This window comes from Beta vulgaris, chromosome 1, assembly GCF_026745355.1.
Source record: "Beta vulgaris subsp. vulgaris cultivar EL10 chromosome 1, EL10.2, whole genome shotgun sequence".
NCBI lineage: Eukaryota > Viridiplantae > Streptophyta > Magnoliopsida > Caryophyllales > Amaranthaceae > Beta > Beta vulgaris.
In genome coordinates this window covers 37,716,780-37,738,213 of record NC_079202.1, presented here as the reverse complement: position 1 = coordinate 37,738,213, position 21,434 = coordinate 37,716,780, and the positions used below count along the sequence as shown (strand labels likewise).

General features: G+C 35.7%; 1 protein-coding gene across 2 annotated transcripts; it reads left to right on the top strand.

Annotated features, from left to right (window-relative positions):
• Positions 1-1,817: 1,817 nt before the first annotated feature.
• LOC104895720 (putative methyltransferase At1g22800, mitochondrial) lies at positions 1,818-11,060 on the top strand. Of its 2 annotated transcripts, XR_008968596.1 has the most exons (12): positions 1,818-2,236; positions 2,820-2,900; positions 3,763-3,841; positions 5,048-5,189; positions 5,379-5,448; positions 5,577-5,641; positions 5,730-5,808; positions 7,538-7,625; positions 9,458-9,522; positions 9,604-9,693; positions 10,157-10,274; positions 10,786-11,060. XR_008968596.1 is itself a non-coding variant. In XM_010682297.4 (11 exons), the coding sequence occupies exons 1-11, from the start codon at positions 2,081-2,083 to the stop codon at positions 10,900-10,902; spliced, it is 1,032 nt and encodes a 343-aa protein (XP_010680599.2). In that variant the 5' UTR covers positions 1,821-2,080; the 3' UTR covers positions 10,903-11,060. The 2 variants fall into 2 exon arrangements, 1 of the variants encoding a protein (XP_010680599.2); XM_010682297.4 differs by lacking the exon at positions 10,157-10,274 and having other exon boundaries at positions 1,821-2,236.
• Positions 11,061-21,434: the final 10,374 nt, after the last annotated feature.

Below are 21,434 nucleotides of genomic sequence, written 5' to 3'. Positions count from 1 at the left end.
GAAGTACAATGCAAAGAAGAGATCAAGCCCTCGGTTTTTCTTAGTAAATACTACCTCCTTTTCTAAATAATAGTTACACTTACACTTTCTACGTATGTTGATACGTAACTTTGAATACTAATATCTCTAATTTCGTATTTATAAAAATTATAAAAAGTTGATATTGTAAAAGTACATATCGACATGAATAAACAAGATATCACATGAATATAATTTTTCCTTACCTATAAATGAAAAATGATAGTCAAATTGATATTTTTGAATAGTGTTGAAAGTCAAAGTGTAACTATTATTTAGGAACATATGTAGTAATGATTACTCTGTATAAGAGATGGAGTTCTCTTAGGTTTCATAGGAGTTTCAAGAAGCTATGTATCAATTATATTCATTACTAAAATAAAGAGGGTTATTTTTTCCCATTAGTCCATATTATTATATTTTTCAAAAAATTCCTCTTCTTTACCAGGTCAGTAATCTTGATTTTTCCTCCACTTTTTTTAGTTAAATACTTTGAAAACTAAACTATTTATTTATTAGGATATACAAAATCAGATGTAATGTGAATGTTGCAATCTAACAAAATTTATAAGAAATATTTTTAATAGCGCAAACTACAAAATTAGTTTAGTCTATTCTGATAGTCATATATATCATGCTTTGAGAACTAGCGAAAGTCTCCACGGTACACTCAACAAATGAAGTACATGTCAGTATTAATTTATCATATAGTCGGAGGGGCCTCATATATGATTTCGCCTAGGGCCCCTAAAATGTCAGGACCGGCCCTGGGTAAGGTGGGATGATAAAAAAAGCAAAACAAAAAAATTAAGTAAGATAAATAAGAGCACGACACCTGATATTTTAAACCTACTAAACCGGTTCTTTTTGGGCCATGGTGCATTTTTGGCAGACCTCCCCAATAATTTGGGGTATTTAAAATCAACTCAAAGTTGGGGGTATTTTGATCCATTTTTCCTAACTTGTTTTACAGCTAAAGTCCGCGACCACTGCTTTAGTACTTCTGTCGAAGAGGCCCTAAGCCTCCTATTCCTATCAAAGTAGGAGTGTCAAATAAGCAATTCGACTTGTGTTGACCTGGTTCACGGTAAAATTAGTGTGCACCAGGCTCACGCACGTGGATTGCGACACACACTTCTATAATACACAAAAACCCACTATATCACAATCAAATACATTATATAAGATAGAAATACACTATATCACAAATAAATACATTATAATACAAAGAAACACTATAGCCCTTGCAAAAAACACTATAGCACACAAAAACACACTATACCATATACAAATACACTATATTAAAAATGACAATATTACCATAATCTTCTATAACAGTTTCAATTATACTCAACTATAATTCATAGAAACACACTATATCACAAACAAATACACTATATAAGAAAGAAATACACTAGATCACAAACACACTATAGCGCAAATAAACATAATATAGTACAAAGAACACACTATATCACATAAAAGCACACTATACCACACACAAACACACCAAACTGTCAATATAATCCTAATCTTCTAGAAGTCCAATTTTACAATTAACTATATCACGAAAACCGAAAAACAGAGTAAAAACTTGAAGAGAGATAAAGAGAAAACGAAGCAGTTATAAGAGAGAAACTGGAAAGGTAAGAAAATATGAATAAGAAAGATAAAATAGTAAAAGTTGTAATTATTATAATCTACATAACTTTATTGGATGCACGGGTCACATAAATTTTTTTTATTTTATTTTATCAAACAAGTTTATTATGAGGCATTTTCCAAGGGACAAGGGTTGCGGAAAAAGTATTTGACCATATATGGGCCAACTTCCGCTTTTAATCTTTCTCCAAATCCCCTCGCTGCTTGACTTGTAGGACACAGGCTTCGATCCTTGGTTTGTTATCGGGGATCAGCTACAAACCAATCCATCTCCATATCCTCTTATTGCTCAATTTCATGCCATCATGTTTCCGCAGGTCGCTTAACTTTTTGTTTTTTTTATTGGAGACGCTGCTTCTTTTTTCTCTCGCTTTTGTTTTCCATTAACAAAGTGAGAGCAATGTCATCAATCAATTCCGTTTTCCGTAGAAATTCTTTGTCAACCTGGATTAGAGCAAATTTAAAAGTGAGGAGAAGCTCATTTTGTACTGACAGTGTTGATGGATCCACTACTTCAAGAGTCAAGATTTTCGATCGTGATCTCAAACGTAAACAGGTTTATTTTTACTCTTTCTTGTACTGACATTTTAATTGCGATTCTTATAGGTCTGGGCTACTATACTACTACCATGAGCCATGAGGAAGTACCTAATAGATGAACAATTGTGTTTATATACTACATATGAGTTCAAAAGTACGGTAAAAGTGAAACACGTGAATAGTGCAAAAATCAAACTGTTGCTTTGCTATTATTCTGATTAGTTCCGCAAAATTTGTGTCATTTTTGTATATGGTGCTTGTGTATTGAGACATTGAGGCCCTGTTCTCTTGTACTTGTTTTCGGTTCAGTTAGTTTCTTCTCACACATTCAGTTCAATTGAATGCGGTTCAGTTGAATTGAGTTCAGTTTAGTTCACTTCAGTTAATTTCAGTCCAAAATAGCCGGGCCTGAGTAGTGATTGGTGAAACTGTGTATTTCTATGTATCTTGTTATAGCTACGGTGGTGTCTACCTTTTTCTTATCATATTAGTGTAACTTACGAAGCTAATGCCTTCATGTGGACAGATTATCTATATATTAGTTTTTGTGTTAGTACTAGTATTAATTTGCTTTTGAAAATTGATTTCTGGATTTGCAGCGTGATCGAGCAGCGTGGTTAACACGCTCAGATGATTCATTTGTGAATTCTGTGGCTGAGAATCTTTTAGATCGCCTAGAGGTAAGATTCTTGGATATTGTATCACCTCAAAGAAAGAAAAAAGGAAGAATAATTTCTTAGTTTTTATGTTCGGAATCTTATGGCTTGTAATGACATGCCTTCATATTAATGTAACTTGTGAACGTCATGCCTTCATATTAGTCTAACTTGTGTTGCAAAGGTTTACCGTCTTTGGTTAATGCTATAATCAGCTCCTTAAGTGACATAGGGTAATCATTCTTCCGTTTCTAGTTTTGTATAAGTATGATCTACTGTTTGTAATTTATTATGATTATGTAATTGTCCCTTGTACAAATTGGTAAAAGCTTTTGGCTAGATGGTCTTTATTAATTAAGCAACTATGTTTGATATCTTATGGCACCGATTGACCACAATAATATCCTGCCAGTGTACCAGTTCATCTGTAGTAGCTTTCCAACTCGTTTGTAAAAGGTTGTTATATCTGATTTTCATGCGACGGACGCCACCAATTCCTGAATGATTCATTTTCTTTTTATCTATTTTTCTTTTAGAAACCTTAAGAAATTTTAATGCTAGTATGGTAGTACCTGAACCAACCTTATCATTTATGTGAGACAGGTTCTTTTGTAATTTTTAAAGGTTAATTACTATTGTTGGCAACATGTTTGTTGGAGATTAGTTGTTTGAGAACCATCTTCTGTGTTTTTACTAGCGACTGCAGTAGGGAGGTGGTAACTGGTTTAAGAATCTCATTGTAGCTACCATTAACCTAGTACCTATGCTTCTCCTCTACTATCCTTCACAATTTTTCTATGAGGAGGAGGATACAGTACTCTATTAGTGAATTTATCCTCTGAGATTATTACCACTAGTATCTTATAGTTTCTCAATTTACCTGTAGGATTGCAAAAAATCATTTCCCACAGCGTTATGTCTCGGAGGCTCTCTAAAGGCGATAAGGCATTTGCTGCGTGGGCGTGGTAAGAGTTTAAACTTCATCTTTCTGCTTTGGCATCATATTGTTAGATAGAATTACTGGCCTCTTATTGTTAGAGGAAGGAATTAGTGAAAATAAAATAATATGCATGTTTAGAGAATAGAGATATCCTTTTACTAAAAGGGAGACATCAGACATGATCCTGGATTTTGAGAAATTGATGCTGGAAGGTTTTCTGACGTAACTTGGTGGATTGACATTGCCTAAATCTCCTAGAGCTAGTAAGCGATAGCATAAACTTTTCTCTTGAAATCAGTAAAAACTTTAGCAAGTTTTATATTGTTAGATATAGGTGCAAAGTCATGTTTGTATCGTTTCCCAAGTCATGCTTTCTTATGCCTTCCTTGCAAAGAGATTCAAGGAAGGCTATAAGGGTCAAGAGAAACAGTCCTTGCTGTCATTTTCAGCGAGTGAGAAGCTGAAAATTGAGTAGAATGCACTTTAGTGGCGATAACATGGGAGAGAAGCTGTTTACTCACTAATTAGGTTGAACTGACATGACTCCAACACAAAGAGATGAATTTTAATTTGACTGAAGAATTCGGGATATATATAGTGCAAGTCAACAAAGCAGCCTGACACATCTCATTAAGTTTCAATGTTTGTTTTGAGAAACTGGATATCAAAGAGAGAATTACTGCTTTCAGGTATAACTTGGAACTAGATCAGCTCTTTTTGGGGTATTTATCAGGAACCAACTTGTTAAAATTGATTTTTGATGGTCACTTTTTCTAGATACTGAATTTGAGCTTATTAAGGTTAATTTGGTGGACGTCCTGATAGCTGCTATCATAACACTGTTTATTTGCAACTTTTGGGAGTTCAATTGAAGGTTTCAAGGTGAAATTTGACCTTCACTTGGAAGTAGATATGCTGGATTACTTAAGTAGGCTAGTTAAATTGCTTTAATAAACTGAGTTGGAACTGGTTCCAAGTCTCCGAAGACTCTGTTGAAGCTGTATGGGAAGACTTAATGTGCCTAACGCTGTTGACATTTAGTTACATGCAATTAATTCCAGATTCATGATTTGAGTTGGATAAAGGAGCTAATTGCTATGCTGATTATACTAAGAGTACTTGAGAAGTTCTCAGTACTTTGTAAATTCTAGATGATCTTATCAGATTAACTATAAGATTAAACCATCCTAAGTCAGACGGTGTTCCCTTTTCTATTTTTGGTGAATGTCAGGCGGTGTTGAAAAGCTCATTATGATGGATACTTCAATTGATATGGTCAAATTATGTAAGGATGCTGAGAAGGATATGCCTGACCAAAATGTTGAAATATCTTTTGTCGTAGGTGATGAAGAGTTTCTACCAGTGAAAGAAAGGTGTGATTAGTTATGTCCTCAATAACATGAGTTATAAAGGACTATATATCTGTTTGAGGAATTTAAATAATGCCATTAACATTCCGAGGTCCTTGTAATTTGTATGAACTCAACTTTGGGATTCTGCTCAATTGTTTTCAATAAATGAATGCTGAATAATCATAGACCTCATAGCTACTTTTTTTTTAGTTCATTGGATCTGGTCATCAGCTGTTTAGGACTGCACTGGACAAATGATCTTCCTGGTGCCATGATACAGGTATATGCTTCTATGCCAACAGATTCATGTATGTATTTTCCCGCTTTGGACAAAGAAGTATGGGTTGATACATCTTTTGCTTTGTCTTTTGCTAAGTGTAATTTTTCTTAAACTATTGTTTACTGCAGAGCAGATTGGCGTTGAAGCCTGATGGTCTCTTCTTAGCTGCCATTCTTGGTGGAGAAACATTAAAGTTGTTTATCCAACTCTCTTATTTATGGATAATCTACCCTTTTGGGTGTTGAGAGAGTTCTGATTATTTTATATTTGGGAATGGTTAGAGAATTGAGGATAGCATGTACCGTTGCACAAATGGAACGTGAAGGTGGCATTAGTCCCCGTTTATCTCCTCTGGCACAGGTATTCTGTCTTCAGTCTCGCCTTGTGCACTTTTTAATCATCAGCTGTTGTTGGTTCCTGGCAAAAGTCAGGATCAATGTCAAAGTATATGGTTTTTGACTGGAACTATTATCATTTAATTATTTGTTTTTTGCCCATCTGGGATGTGTGACCAAGAAGCTAGGATGCATTCTTCTGAAACTTTTTTGAAGTATTAGCTATATGATTCACTTTGCACTTAACAGATCCTGCAACAACTTCTAAAAGAGGGAAAAGAAGAGGGTGACTGGTGGGGCATGGGGGATCCCAATAAATAATAAAGAAAATTAGCAGGTTATGAGCAAACTGCGAAATCCAGTGCATGACTCGTCACTTCCTTAATGATCTAATTAGCTGGAATTGGAGAAGGTACAGGATTATGTCAATAGCCACTTGTGAGTTGTGAGTGAAAGTCCTTATCCATTGTTAATGGGACACTCTTCAAGGGAGTTTCTTCTAATAGTCGAGGGGTCAGAATTTTCGAACGAAGATGGAGGACAGGTGCACCGGCTGCTTTAGAGAATAGAGACTATAAGATGCTAAAAAAAACCTTAATCACTCAAGTTAGACATGCATATTAGGTCATTGGAATGCAAAACACTCTTTTAGTGGAATATATGCTGGAGTGAAAACAGGATTGGAGTTGGTCATCGTCCTCCTAAAATCCCAGGCTCAATATCGAATTGGCCACACTATTACATGTTTTTCATCGAATACACCGATATGAATCAATTGTATATCAAGCTCCTGAATCAATAATTAAATACTAAAAAAAAACACAATATAATAGTTGCATAGATTGGACATTTAGAACACTTCTATAGTTCTATCATATAAAATGACGTAGAGCATATCAAGGTCATCTATTTGTCATATAGTGGGGAATGTTCTTCTCACCGGCAATATTCTTGTTGCAATTGAACTTATCTAAATCCTGTTGAACTTGAGAGTGTTTTTTTACTGAATTTATCCTATCAAAACTGAGAAAGAGGATTTAGGTGATAAGAGAGCCTACACGTGGTGGGAGAGAGACAAAGAATGTAAATCAAGTTCTCGTAAAAACAAGTGTTACATCAAATATGCACTTCTTTTATCATTTATTTGAAATATACTTTTGATAAATATTTCTGGGAGAGGAAAGAAAGGTTGTCAAAGCGCTCCCCTCAGAAATTTGATACCACTAACTCTTTCTGCGTAAACTATGCATATTCAGATTTTCTTGGTTTCTTTTTCGCCTGATCGATGTAAAGTTGTTTAGTCAATTTATGACTTCATGTATGAGCTACAGCTACTGCATGATTTGGTCAAAAGAAGATGAATAACTTGGTTCTTGGCTCTTTTATGGCCTCTACTTTAGCTGCCGGCTGTACAACAGCCAGAAAAAAACTGTGTTAGGTTGGAAGGAAAATCCTTTTTTTCGAATACTAGATATCCCCCCCCCCCCGGCCCCCCCGATCCTTCTCTCTATCTTGTTTCCGTGATAAATAATATATGCTGAAGAAAAAATGGTCATTGCTTATAATGTCAATGTGATTTAAATTTCTGATACCAGCTGTAATATATATAAAAAATTTAGGAATATCGAGATGAGGAAGAAGAAGAGAATTTGGAGGAACATTGGTAGTCAAGCATATCACCAAGTAGTGTTTACAATCCCAAATCTTCATTATTCCCTAGATTTTTTAGTATTTCCACTTCTTTGGTCTCTCAGGTACGAGATGCAGGAAATCTTTTGACAAGGGCAGGCTTCACTCTTCCAGGTGTTGATGTAGATGAATATACTGTCAAGTATGAAAGTGGTGAGTTCCACATGGCCACTTTTATGGTCCCCAAATTAAGTACGCTAAATCTTAAAAAATGTGCTACATTCTGTATGAATAGGATCAAAATTGCATAATATGATCTGAAAAGTTTTGAAATCTTATCTATCTGGACTAATTCCCTTTACTCTTTCCTTAAAAAAAGCGATCAGTTCTAGTTATATGCTTTTAGTTTAGATTTTGATTGGGTGCGATGTCTGTAGCCATTGGCAAAGTGCAGTTCGCATTTTGGATTTTCTTTTATATTCCAGCTGAGAATCTTCGGCGTCTTATCCTATGAAAACCGACTTATTTGAGTAATAAATGCACAACAATATAATCATGGGAAATCCACCTTTCTTGTGGTGTCCTAAACTGATCTATTAGTGATACTATCGTTAGTATCAATAACACGAGGAACCGAGGGTGTTGTGAAAGCTCTACAGTAGATTAGCAGGTTGTGCTGGCATGCCTTGGATCTTTTTAGTGCTTGCTAGTTTTTCCTTATTATATTCTGTGACCAGTAAATACGAAGCAATATTAAAGGGCATTTGGAAAATTGGAAGTTCTCTACTGTTATGGAAAGGAAATGAGAAAAGTGATGAAGTGAAGGTATGCATTTGCTCCTCCCTTGAGAGAAATTTGTTGGAGGGTTGGAGAATTAAAGATGGAAATCTTCAAACTTTTCTTTGCAAGACAATGTTCCCTAGGATTCCCAAATGCCTTTAGGAAGGTTGACGAGTACCATTCAGAGGACTTGTGTGTCTCTCTGCGTTGGTGATGAGCAATTGCTTTTCTGTTGGTAAAAACTTTACATGTAAATAGCGTTCTTTTAATTCTGAATTTCGTGTTAAAAACCCGGAATTAATTTTTGCTAGTCAAAAGACTTGCTTATATGTGATAAAGAAAGCTTTATTGTTCTTGATAAGAATCAAATTGTTGAAGGTGAACTGAACAGCATTAAGTACATCTGGGGTCTCCCAATGCAATATGGGTTAAGCATAGAAATAGTAGTAGTCTTTTGGTGTGGTAGAGGAGGGGTGGGGGACAGAGCCGACCTGCTGACAAGCAGAATGAGTTAGTGACATTTACTTTCATTCATATCCAGAAACCATAGCATTGCGTGAAAAATCTGCTCATAGGTGGAGGTCTTGCATATTTTCATATTTTGGAAATACAAATTTGCACTTTGTTTGTCTGATATTGGGAGCTGGAAAGAACCTTGTCACTTTTTCCGTGGTTCACTCCAATTTTTACCTTCAAATATGATAGGACTGTTATAGAAAGACTTTAAAAAATAAAGGAAAGGAAATATATAAACTGAAGTGCCATTTTAATGGAACTTCTTGGTTCTTGTCAACAGTCACAAGTACGTAGACACTAGACTGAATAACTTTTTGAAAAAAGGTAAAATTAACACGGTATTCCTGTCTTGAAATAATTTCCCACTTTCCTTTTTGGGTGCTCCAAGAAACTTCCCATTTTCTTTTTTAGGGTTGAGGTCACTTCTCTCCACCACAGCAACCTTTTTCTGTCACAATTCCAATACTCTCTCTTACACCCTCTCTCTCTCTCTATTCACTTAATCTCTCGTGCCACTTAGAGTTGGGAAGTTAATTATGGAAGTTAGTTAGTAGATGCTTTTTTGTTTATCTTCCCGATCTGACATGTCCAGTTTAATTATTTTCCATTTGTTTGTCAGCTTCAAAGGAATGTAATTTTGGGTTAGATGAATCGAATTGTGTATATGAGTTGTTTTTCTGTGTAGTCTCTGTTACATGTGGTTTTTTTATTTTAATGATACATGTGGTGGTAATTGTCTGCTGATGTAGCTTTGCAGTTAATTGAACATCTTCGTGCAATGGGTGAAACTAATGCTCTTGTGCAGAGGAACAATGTGAGATATTCTTCTACTGTATTTTCTTTAAATATGCTTCTCCATGTCTGTAGAGGCACTGATGATATGTAACGACTGCAGATTTTGAATAAAGAGACTGCACTGGCAACAGCTGCTGTCTATCAATCAATGTTTGGGGCTGAAGACGGTACTGTACCTGCGACATTTCAGGTGATATTGGATTCTTTGTTCAAGTGGCTGTCTCCTTTTCATATTCTTCCAGGATGCTTCCTGCCAATGAATGCATGCAGTGTTACCTAATTCGCCAATTCGCCCAAAATGACCCAAAAATGAACCAAAACCGACCATAATTCGCTTTTTTCAATTCGCGATTCACGGGGGGATTAGGGAATTAGGTAACACTGAATCCATGTTTCATTTTCTGTGTACTAGTTGCCTTCATCTACACTCTGCAGGTAGTGTAACCTTTTAGGATCAGGTCTTGCTTGTATTAACTTGTTATTCTTGTTGCTGAAATATTTTTCATATAAGTACCATATCGCATATGAATCCCCCCTTCCTGGAGTGAACCACTTTATAATCTCTTAGCCTCTTTGCTGCTGTGAATTATCTGGTGGATTACAATAATTTTCCTGCTCAACATTTTTCCCATTATACCTTATATCATATGAAGCCTGCTGGAATGGGGAACTGTTGAATCTCTTTCCCGTGTTCTGCTTTGAATTTTCTGGTGGAGCACATTGCATATGTGCCTTAAGGAAAACATGTGAAGCTGACATCTTGGTCATGAGGTAATGCTTTTCTTCCGAGAACCTTGGGTGGAGGAAGTGATGCTTATATTGAATGAGGTCATCTGTACCATCGTTGATGGCTCCATGTCAATAAACAAGGGAAAAAGATAATTATGTCCCATCATGTAGTTACCCTCTAATATGAATGTCAACTTAATATGGATTTTCATATTATCTTTCGATTTCATTGTAAATACTGTATGCTAATATGAGAACGTCTTCAGTACGAGAGTTTTCAGTTCAGGAATATGGATGCGGTGTGCTTCGCTTTCTTTCTCTTGAAGATTTTGTTAGATTGGATATAACTTTGAGTTGATTTAGATGTTACATATTTCATGGCCATTCATTTGATCGAGAGTGAGATGATTTAAAGATACTTTATCAATGCTAATTTCATATGTGATCAACCCCCTCCCTACAAATCATATTCCAAAGGAAGCTGCAATGAATTAGATTTAGATATAATAAACCTGATGTGTAAAAACTTTTTTTTGGGTGATGAATATTGCAGGTGATCTTTATGACAGGGTGGAAAGAACACTCATCTCAACAGAAGGCTAAAAGGAGAGGATCTGCCACGGTATCATTTGGAGACCTTCAGAAGCAATTTGGAAATGAAAATTACTAGCTCAAACAAGTTTTAACTTTTGAAGTTTTTGCTGTTTTTGGTTCTTAGTAAATGTTATATCCAGATTTTAAAAATTTGATCGTTTATGAGGAGTAAGATGATGTTATCTCGATCATTGCATAACTAGCAATTATAAGTTGGAGCACTGTACAATAGCATTATTGCTTTGTTTTAGAGGTGATCTACATGGGGACGGCCCGAAAATGGACGGGTTTTGGTCACAGAATTTGGCCAAAGCCCGTTCCGTCCCATGATAACCTCTACTTTGTCTTAGTTGATGGACACTATTATATTATAATCAGCTTATACAAAAATTCAAATGGATATTGACAAAGCAAATTCAGTTTCAACAATTATCAAAATAGGCGATCTAACTTTATGTTAAAATTAGACAAATTTAAGCCTACATTCTCCTAACAAGTACATCTCTTCTCACTCTAATCCAATATTATTTCTAGACATCTCATACCAAGCTAATCGTCCTTTTCTTCTTCTTTCTTTGTTTACCTTTAAATCTCGAATTACAGTAGACAATGTCAAAAAATAACCCAGCATTTTTACAGGATGTATTAAGTTAGTCACTAAGTAGATTAAACAATTTGATTACTGAATGAATTAAACTGATACTAAATAAATTAAACTGACCACCAAATAGATTAAAATAGTTCCTATATTCAGAAAGGTGGTTCGTCCACTTCATCATATTAGGCTTGGACGATTGCTTAATTTCAAATTAAAAGTAGCTAGTTTTTTACAAGACTAATTAATTTTTTTAGCTTGATATTTTTTGTAGCTTGATATAGATGTGTACATTAGAAATCATGTTAGGGAAGTGCCCAACATAGAATAGAAAGATACTTTAGAAATAATGTTTTGTATGCCTGCTTACATATGAGCTCACAAATAAGGATGTACAAAATGAGGGGATGTCTCTATTTATATGGATGTGTATGCTAGTATTTGAACCTGAGCATATGGGTCGTAGCAAGTATTTTGAAATCTTTATATTGATATGATAATAGGAGACTTAATCTTTTTTTTCAAATTATAATGCAAGTGAAAATTGGAAAATTTGATTTTTATAATTTCACCTTTCGGTGATCTGCTTAAAAATGATCCAACTTTTAATAATTTCAAAATAATCCCCCTTAACACCAATCTTCTCAAAATGAGTCCTTTGACCTGAAACCTATTAAACAAATTAAAATACTTATTTATTTTCATTTTAATATATTTGCTTCTTTCCCCCTCCTCTCTCCCCCTTAATCTCAACCTCAAGAACCTCCTTCTCTCTCCTCTAATAGTCTAATTTACTCCACCACCGGCACCTCCAACCAACATACACCACCACAAGCATCACCACATTGTTGCACAATCACATACACCCATACCGAAACCATGATTGAATGTAGTTGATTCCTACACTCATCCTCTACCAAAACGCGTCTTTAGCTTCACTAATACTCCCTCCGATATGAGGAGTAGCACTCCTTTGAAACCGTCATGCCCGCCAAACCCAACACCACTACCGGAGTATCTCGCGATTAGGGATGCAACTGGGGTGGGGCGGGATTTTTTCTTCCCATCCCCACCTATTAATATAATCCCCATCTCCATCCCCATCCCACCCTCATGGCGGGTACAAAGGCTATCCCCATCCCCGCCCCGACGGGTATGGACATAAAACCATCCTCGTCCCATCACTTGTGTGGGTATCCATACCTGCCTAATCCCCATTTTCTCGCCCCACCACCCGCCAAATCTACACCTTCGATCCACCTTGAAAGGAAAGAAACATGTACAATATTTTTAACATTGATAAATATAAAAGACCCAAAAATACATAAATGATGAAACGACTCAAAAATACATAAATGATGTAATAGCCCGAACTCCTTTAATCTTTTGCCATAATATAAAGGTCCATTGGCTTTTTGTTTGCAAATAAACTAGAAACTTCTGAATAAGCTTTCAATGCTTTGACCATGAGAACAACAAAATTCACTTCACCTTTACAGAAAAGCATTAGATCATCTGCAAAAATTAGATGATTTAGCTTTAGGTGATTGCATCTATAGTGATAGTTGAAGTCTTCTCTCTTTCTCATAATTGCCGGAATCCTTGAGAAGTAATCCATAGCTATCACAAGCAGCTGAAAGGAAATGGGATCCCCTTGCTTGAGGCCTTTTTTCCCCTGAAAAAAACCAGACATACCTCCATTGAAGCTTAAAGAATAAGAGGGGAAAAAGATGCACACCATGACCCAATTAATGAATTGTTCAGGAAACTACATAGCCACCATAAGTTCCTTAATAAATTTTCAACTTAAGGAATCATACGCTTTCCTTAAGTCAATTTTCATTATACATCTAGGAGGGAGTTCTTCCTTTTATAATGCTTTAAAAGATCTTGACAGACGAGAATGTTGTGCATGATCTGTCTGTTAGAAACAAAGGCAATTTGTACTGGATTGATGATGCTTGTAAAAACCATCTTAAGTCCGGAGCATGGCATCTTAGAAATTATTTTATATAACACATTGCAGCAGGCAATGGGCCTGAATCGTGTGACACTTTCAGGCTGATCTACTTTAGGCACCAGACACAGGGTAGTAGCATTGATCTGTTTTAACAACTTCCTTGTCTGAAAAAAATTCAACACTGCATCAATGATATCACCTCTAATATAAACCCATGTTTTTTTTAAAAACGCACTAGAGTATCCATCTGGCCCACCTGACTTATTTTCATCTATATCAAACATAGCAGCTTTTACATCTTCCCCTGTGAACATAATACACAACTCCCTTTGTTGACTTTCAGACACCAAAGGGCCTTCAACAACCACCCTCTTGCTAACATGAGCATGTGTATTATAATTAGTCCCAAGAAGATCTGTATAAAATTCCATGAATGCAGTCTCAATTCCATGAGCAGTATCTTGCCAAACACCAGCAAGATTTTTAATTTTGTAGACATGATTATGGGACCTCCTCTTCTTTAACCAGGCATAGAAATATGATGAAATTTCATCCCCTCCTTTTATCCAACCTTGTTTAACTTTTTGGTGCAGAAAACACATTCTAGCCTTATTTAGCTTAGAATACTCTTCTTTAGCTTTAGATTCTTGAATATGCAAATCTACATCCATAGGATTCAAATAAATCTGCTGCTGAATAGCCACAGGCCTAGTCAAAGCTAAGCTAGCTTCATTTTCAATATCTGAAAATTGGTTTTTATTCTACTTCCTTAACTCCCCTTTTTCAAAGCTTTCAGTCTCTTAATAACTCTAAACATAGGCACACCCACTACATTACACTGCCAAGCCTGCTGCACAATCATATAAAATCTTCAGAGAGAGTCCACATATTGCAGAACTTGAATGGTATGTTGTGTCTCACCACATCTTGTTCAATCTTGATTAAGCACGAACAATGATCATAAATTCCTTCTGGCAGGAAAGAAGCACAACAATCTGGAACCATGTCCAACCATTTCTAATTACAAAATACCCTATCCATTTTAGAGAAAACCCTGTTTTTGCCCTCCTGTTTGTTTGACCAAGTAAATCTTGGACCATAAGTCTCCATCTCTTGCAGGCAACTATTCCTCAAGCATTGCCTAAAATCTGTCACCTCTTCCAAAGTAATAGATGAGCCTATTCATTCACCAATGTTAAGTACATCGTTAAAATCTCCTAACACCACCCAAGCACCTGTGATACTACCACTAATATCATATAGATCCTTCCATAGATTCTTTCTTTCATCTACTTCATTTGAACCATAGACCACTGTAAGAGCAAAACTCTTCCTAGTAGGCCTATGCTCCACAATACAGTGTATATGTTGCATAGAAGATCCCCATATTTTCATAGAAAAAACATTAACCAGCCAGACAATCCATATCCTAGCCCCTTGATGATGAGACTAATTAGTAACAACGTACCACCCATTGCATATCTTAGGGAAAACCTTTTGAAAATTCAAAGGTTTCACCCTTCTTTCTGGGAGTCTAAATAGTGCAATATTATAATGATTAAAACACCATTTAATATCTCCATGTTTTAAAGGACTATTTAGACCCCTAACATTCCAGAAACCAAGCTTATCCATTAGGAGGAATGACCTCCTCTCTACCTCCAGGTACATTGAATATTGGAGGTGCAGCTTCCATGGTACCCTGAAAAGGGTCCTTTTCCAACCCTGATACCACACTCTTACACTGCTGATGAGATATTTGAATAACAACCACCTCTGTCTCCTAATCAGTCATATTACCCTCTATAACAGCAGGAATTTGAACTGAAGCAACATGTTTCGCTACTTCCTTAGCAACCCACACCTGTTTCGGTTTGATCTTCCTAATAGCCACCTCATACTTGTTACGTCTGCATTCTTCTTGTGTATGCCCTATCCCGCCACAATCTCCACAAATAATAGGCTTACACTCAAAGATCACCTGTTGCTTTATAAGAACACCATTTTCATTCATAAATGAGATTTCCTTAGGAAATTTCTTCTCAATAGAAACCTCAACTAAGACACGAGCATATTCAATGATATCCTTTTGAGCAGTTTCTCTCTCAGTTCTTATTGGCTTTCCGATCAAACTCACAATCTTATTCAGTGTGCCCTTGCCCCAATACTTCAAAGGCAAGCAAGGTAGCTTCACCCAAGTAGGAACAATTTTAACCTCTTCAACATGTAAATCAATATCAGCTACCCAACTTTTCATAATCACAAGTTTCCGATCAAACATTAAAGGTCCAACATCCATGGCCTTTTGTTTTCCCTCCTTACTTCGAAATCTAACCACAAAAATGCCCCTAACACCCATTGTAATTCTATATATGTCATATTTCTCCTACATACACCTAATAAATCCATTAATAATCTTGTAAGGAGGTTTAATACCTAGAACATAACACACCATAGCCGATTCCTAGTATTCCACCTTTTCCTTAATGTCATCAGAGGCAATAGTCAAAACATTGTCCTTATCACTACTATTTTCACCATTAACAGCACTAGAAATATCAAGACCTTCCTCAAGAATTCTTTCAAATAAATTTTGTCTCCAGGTTTGGGGATTACCAGCATTCCTCGCCAATTGTTCCATTGGGTGGGGGGATGGATTCGTCTTATTCATATTACCATGGATTTTCTCAATGGAGTTCTAATTGATTCAATCCAATTCGCAATTTGACTTTTCACCGCTTCAAATTCAGCACGATCCATAGTCGAAGCATTAATATCGGCTGATGCAGCAGAAGCTTCATACAATTTCTCCTCCTCTGAAGTCCAACTCAACGCAGCAACATCTTTAATTTCATTCACATTTTTTTGTTTGTTTGCATCAATTGTTTGATGTTTTTTCACCACCTGAATCGGAATTTTAGCCTTATGTCTACCATTCCCCTTCTTATGCCCTTTTGCCATAGCTCCAGATTTCTTTGAGGACACAATCAATGGAACAGTAAAATTTTAGGATTCCATAGAGAAGGAGGAGATTCTCTCTCTAGACATCGTTTTCTAATAACAACATTATTATTCATATGGAGAATAATATTAGACTTATACCGAATTATTCACGGTGTTGTTATTCAAATTTAGGGTTAATATAATCTAGATATGCTTCACAAATACTCTTGAATGCTAATTTTTTTAAACTATAAGCATATAAATCAAGGTATTTGTAATTATATTTTATGCCATATATTTGCATATAAATCAATATATTTGCAAACATTATATAAATGCTACATACAAAATTCTCCACATGAACATATTATTTTATATAGATTTCTTTATTATATTTTTTAAAAGTTAATTATATGACCGAAGTAACATTAAAAAAAATTGTATTTGACATTGTCAATTACAATGTAAACTTATTTAAGCTATAAAAAAGGCAGTAAGTGTAGACACATAATCGTGTCTCCCCATTTAAGGATCCGATGATGAAACATATCATGGTCTTAATTGGTCTGACACAAGGGTAGAGCAGTCTGAAAAGCCATTCAAAACCATTTCGAAAAGAAATTCCTTTTTTAAAGCCCTAATTCATGATAATTAATTGTATTTTGAGCCCAATACTTTGAAATTCCAATCTTTTGTTTAACAATAATTAATTGATTTATTTTAATAAATGAATATTTTTAAAAGATACTTTTTATAGTTAAAATAAGGTTTTATCCCGTAAAATTAGGTCTTCAGATTAAAGGATAAAAGAAATGTTTGACAACGGGTTTTTGGCAAAGGCACGTCAGGAGCCAGGCTGGTGCGTCTAGCGCACCAACCTACGCCGGGAGCAGGGCCTTCTACCTGGCGCATGTCTGTGCATGAGGCGCAGCTCTGCCCACCTGTGCAAGGTGCACTAATCTGCACCTAACACGTGGATTTCTAACTCATTTAGAGTCTTGCGTCAAGCGCAGGATTCTGCATGAGACGCGGAGTTTCTTCTTTATCTTTTTCAAAACTCGTGCCACATGTAAGCTTTTAACTGGGTTGTCAATCTTTTTCAGGATTGCTCGTCCCGAAGGTTGTCAATCTCGCAGAACCAAGCCACGATATAATCCTGAGGGTCTTTAAATAAATTGTTTATTTTTAAATTGAAGTTACTAGCTGTTTTCTTTCCTGATGTAGATCTTTAATATAAAAATCGTTCTACATATATTCTAAACTTTTTTCTTATTTTTAGTTATTATTATATGTCTGCCTGGTCATTCTATGCATATTATATGATTGTCCTGCTTTATGGCTTTCATCACACGCATGTTATTTTTGCTAATCAAAGACCTAAAAAATAATTCTAACATTAATTAGATTAATTTGGACAACCTACTAGGCTCCCTGTAATTTGACTGCATAATAACCTAATAGTCTTTTATGCGTTTCTAGAACCAAACTAGATTAATTATTTTTAGGGTGCTTAAAACATTATTTGGTTATTCTTTTGCATAAACATTGACATGAATCGATATTTAGTAGAGGCTAGCAATGTGCAACATGGTTCCTGACTGTGTTGTACCCTCACCCCAAAATCAATCTATGATTCGTTTTGACCATCTACAGAGTCTATACAGGAAAATATACTTGGATAAGTCCCTATTTTGTCCTTGAAATTTCCCAATATCCAATTAGTTTTATAATTCATCCTATTGTTGGTTATTTGAAAACGTTTTGAATACAATAAACATTTACAATGGGGTAGTCAAATCTAATACGCGGTCATCCCGCGTAGGCGAAAGAAAAACATGCCTACAATATGTATTTAGTTTAATCTTGAAATTAGGTTTTACATGAATGATAATTTGGTTTAGTTAACTGAAAAATAGGTAGTTTGTTTTATTTTATCTTGAAAAAATGGTTCATTAACTTTAATTTGTTTTTTTTTTGCTACAACTGTCTGTACAAATAAAAACTAACATTTTTAATTTCAAAAATGGTCATTTGAAATTAATAATGGAATATATTGATGGTTAGAAATAAGCAATAATATTACTATGCCAAAGGGCAATTTTGAATTAAACTATTGTCAGAGTACAAATTCACATATGATGTCCAAAATCTATTCATTTGGTCGTCTGGTGTCGAAAAACCTCAACGTTTTCATATAGCAGTCTATGAGTTTCCTTATTCTGCATTAATTATATCTATAATTTTAGAGTTTAGACTTAATAGCATCAAGAACTTAAAACAACCAATATAATTAAGTACATCTTCGATAGTTTTTAAAAAAAATAAGAAAAATGAATTTTGCGTGCAACCTGTACGAGTGTAAATTTCCAAAATGAAATTACCTCGCAAGTCAGTAACAAACTTTAAAACCACTAAAGCAAATCATTAAGACATCAACTAATTCATAAACGCATATAATCTTTTAACTTTCATTCATACTTCCTCCGTTTCAAAATAGTTGCACCATTTGGCATTTGGTCACTATTCATGAACCAACTTCAACAAGCCTTCTCTTATCATTATATAATAAAAAAACATAGTCAAGTGGGATCTTGTTAAATTCGTCTCAATACGAGGATTTTAAATATCAAATTTTTATAATTTTGACTTATACGCAATTATAGATATTAACGTTCAAAAAAGCGTCTTAGCAAACGTAAAAAAGCAAACGGTGCAACTATTTTGAAGCAGAGGAAGTATTTGTTTAATTTATTTCAGTAGTTATATATATATCATCACATCATGTTCTAATGCAATTAAGTATCATAACATATTAAAGGGTGGGGGATTGTGTGGGGGAGGTGTCTACAAGGGGAAACGTGAGGGAAGGAGGCGAGGGGAGGGGCTGCCGGGGGAAGCGCAAGCGGGGAGGGGGTTAGGGGGCTAGGTTGCAAGTTGTGTGGGGGATGCGAAGTAGGGCTTGGGGCTGTGTGGTGGGGGGGGGGGACAAGGACGAAGGAGAGGAAAGGGAGGAGGGGCAAATGAGGTGGGGAGCGAGGTAGAGGGAAAGGGGCAGACGAATGGGTTGAAAGGTGAGGGTTGTTGGTGAGGGCTGGGGTGGGGGTGCGGCGGGGTTGCAAGGGAGGGGTGGTGGTGCTGGGGATGGTGGTGGGGATAATGGAGGAAAAAGTACTAGAGGAGGGAGAAAGAATAAAAAAAATACCATTTAAATTCTGGCAATATATGGTAGATACAGGCGGTAAATAGCATGGAGGTTAATTATTCAATTTATTATCTTATAGTTTATCAACTTTTGACGCAATATGAAATATTTTGTGTATTCATTAATGTTGGAATATAAAGTTCTTATTGGACAAAAAAATTCCCGGGCATTTTGCATGGGTCCACCTAAAAAAATACCGGGTCTAAAATATACCACATCACACCAGGATTTGGAGAAAATTTCAATCTTAGAACTTTGCTCAATTTTGTAAAAGGCGTAACATGCTACGAAGATATTAGAACAGTTGATGGTGTAGTGTATCTATTCAACGAAGCTTGCTACACAAGTGGGTTACTTAAAGATGATAAGGAATACGTTTACGCAATCACATAAGCAAGTTTTAGCGAATCAAGGCGCTACCTAATACATTTGTTCTCCATTTATGTTATCTGGGAGTTTGTCGAAGCCAAAGGATATTTGGTGGAAAACTTGGCGGTTACTATCTGATGACATTCTATACAAGCAGCGTGCTTTTCAAAAAAATAAGGAAAATTTATTTTTAATAAGTTAACCTTTAATTTGCACGTTTTTCTTAAAATAAGTCAACTTTTCGATTAACTACGAATAAATTAACCTTGTATCTACTTTTACTATAAACGAGTTAAATCACAATGTCATCCTATTAAATGTGACACGTATCATGATTTCAACATCATTAACTCATTTATAGCATAAGTAACTACAAGGTTAACTTATTCTATGGTGATTAAGAGATTGACTTATTTTAAGAAGATCAAGCAAAGGTTGACTTATTAAAAACAATTTTTCCAAAAAATAACAGTAAACCACTTTGATAACATTGTTATATAAATAATAAGATATTTTTAAACAATGTGTACACTAAATATGTATTACTACCTCCATCTAATTTATGTATTCACAGTCTCCATCACTAGTAGAATAATGGCTTATTGATGCGGTTTTACCCATACGCAAATATATCACGTAAAAAAAATATATATATATATATATAAAATAACCATATTGCTGCGATTTCGGCCGAAAACCGCAGCAATATGGTTTTAACGAATTTTTTTGAAAATCTTTTGACTATTAGACCGAACATATTGCTGCGGTTCCTTCTCAAAACCGCATCATTAGGGTCATTAGCATTTTCTTAATACTTAATGGGCGCTGTTGTCTATCTCTCCTTCCTCTTTACATCTCCCTTCCTCCCTCTTCACTTTCGTTGAGTCCCAACTCCCAACCTCTCATCTCCCTTCCTCTCCACTTCTCTTCTCTCTCATCTCCCTTCCTCTCTCTCAACTTTCCTCTCCTCCCCAACCTCCACCGGCGCCGTTTCTCTCTCCTCTCACTCTCCCACTCTTAACCGTGCTTCACGACGTCGTTTCTCTCTCCTCCCACTCTCTGTATTCCGATGAAATCCACGAATTTAGGGGTGGAATTTAAGTCGTCGTTTCTGATTTGTGAGGGTTCCGGATTCGGCATCCTCGATTCTAGATTTTCAACCTCGCTGGTGCCCTAAGGCTAATCTCCATCTTCGCACCGACTCGGCACTCGCCTCGACGACAGTTGCTCACTCTCCACCGTTCGTCGTTCACTTCGAGAATAGACCAGTATGTTTCGATCAACGGGTTTCGACTGACGCTCCATCTTCACCGTTTGTCGTTCTCCATCCTCGCAACGGGTTTTCACGAGAAACGAGAACATATCTTTTTTTCCTTTTTATTTTTCGTTTCCTTTTTTGTCTTTTTTTTCGTTTTTTAATCTGTATGTAGATTTTGTATTAGGATTTTTTTTGTAATTATTTTTCATTGAATTTGATAAACTGCAGTCTGATTTCTGGTCAATAGTTTATGGTCTACTTGTTTAGTGTGATGTAACCAT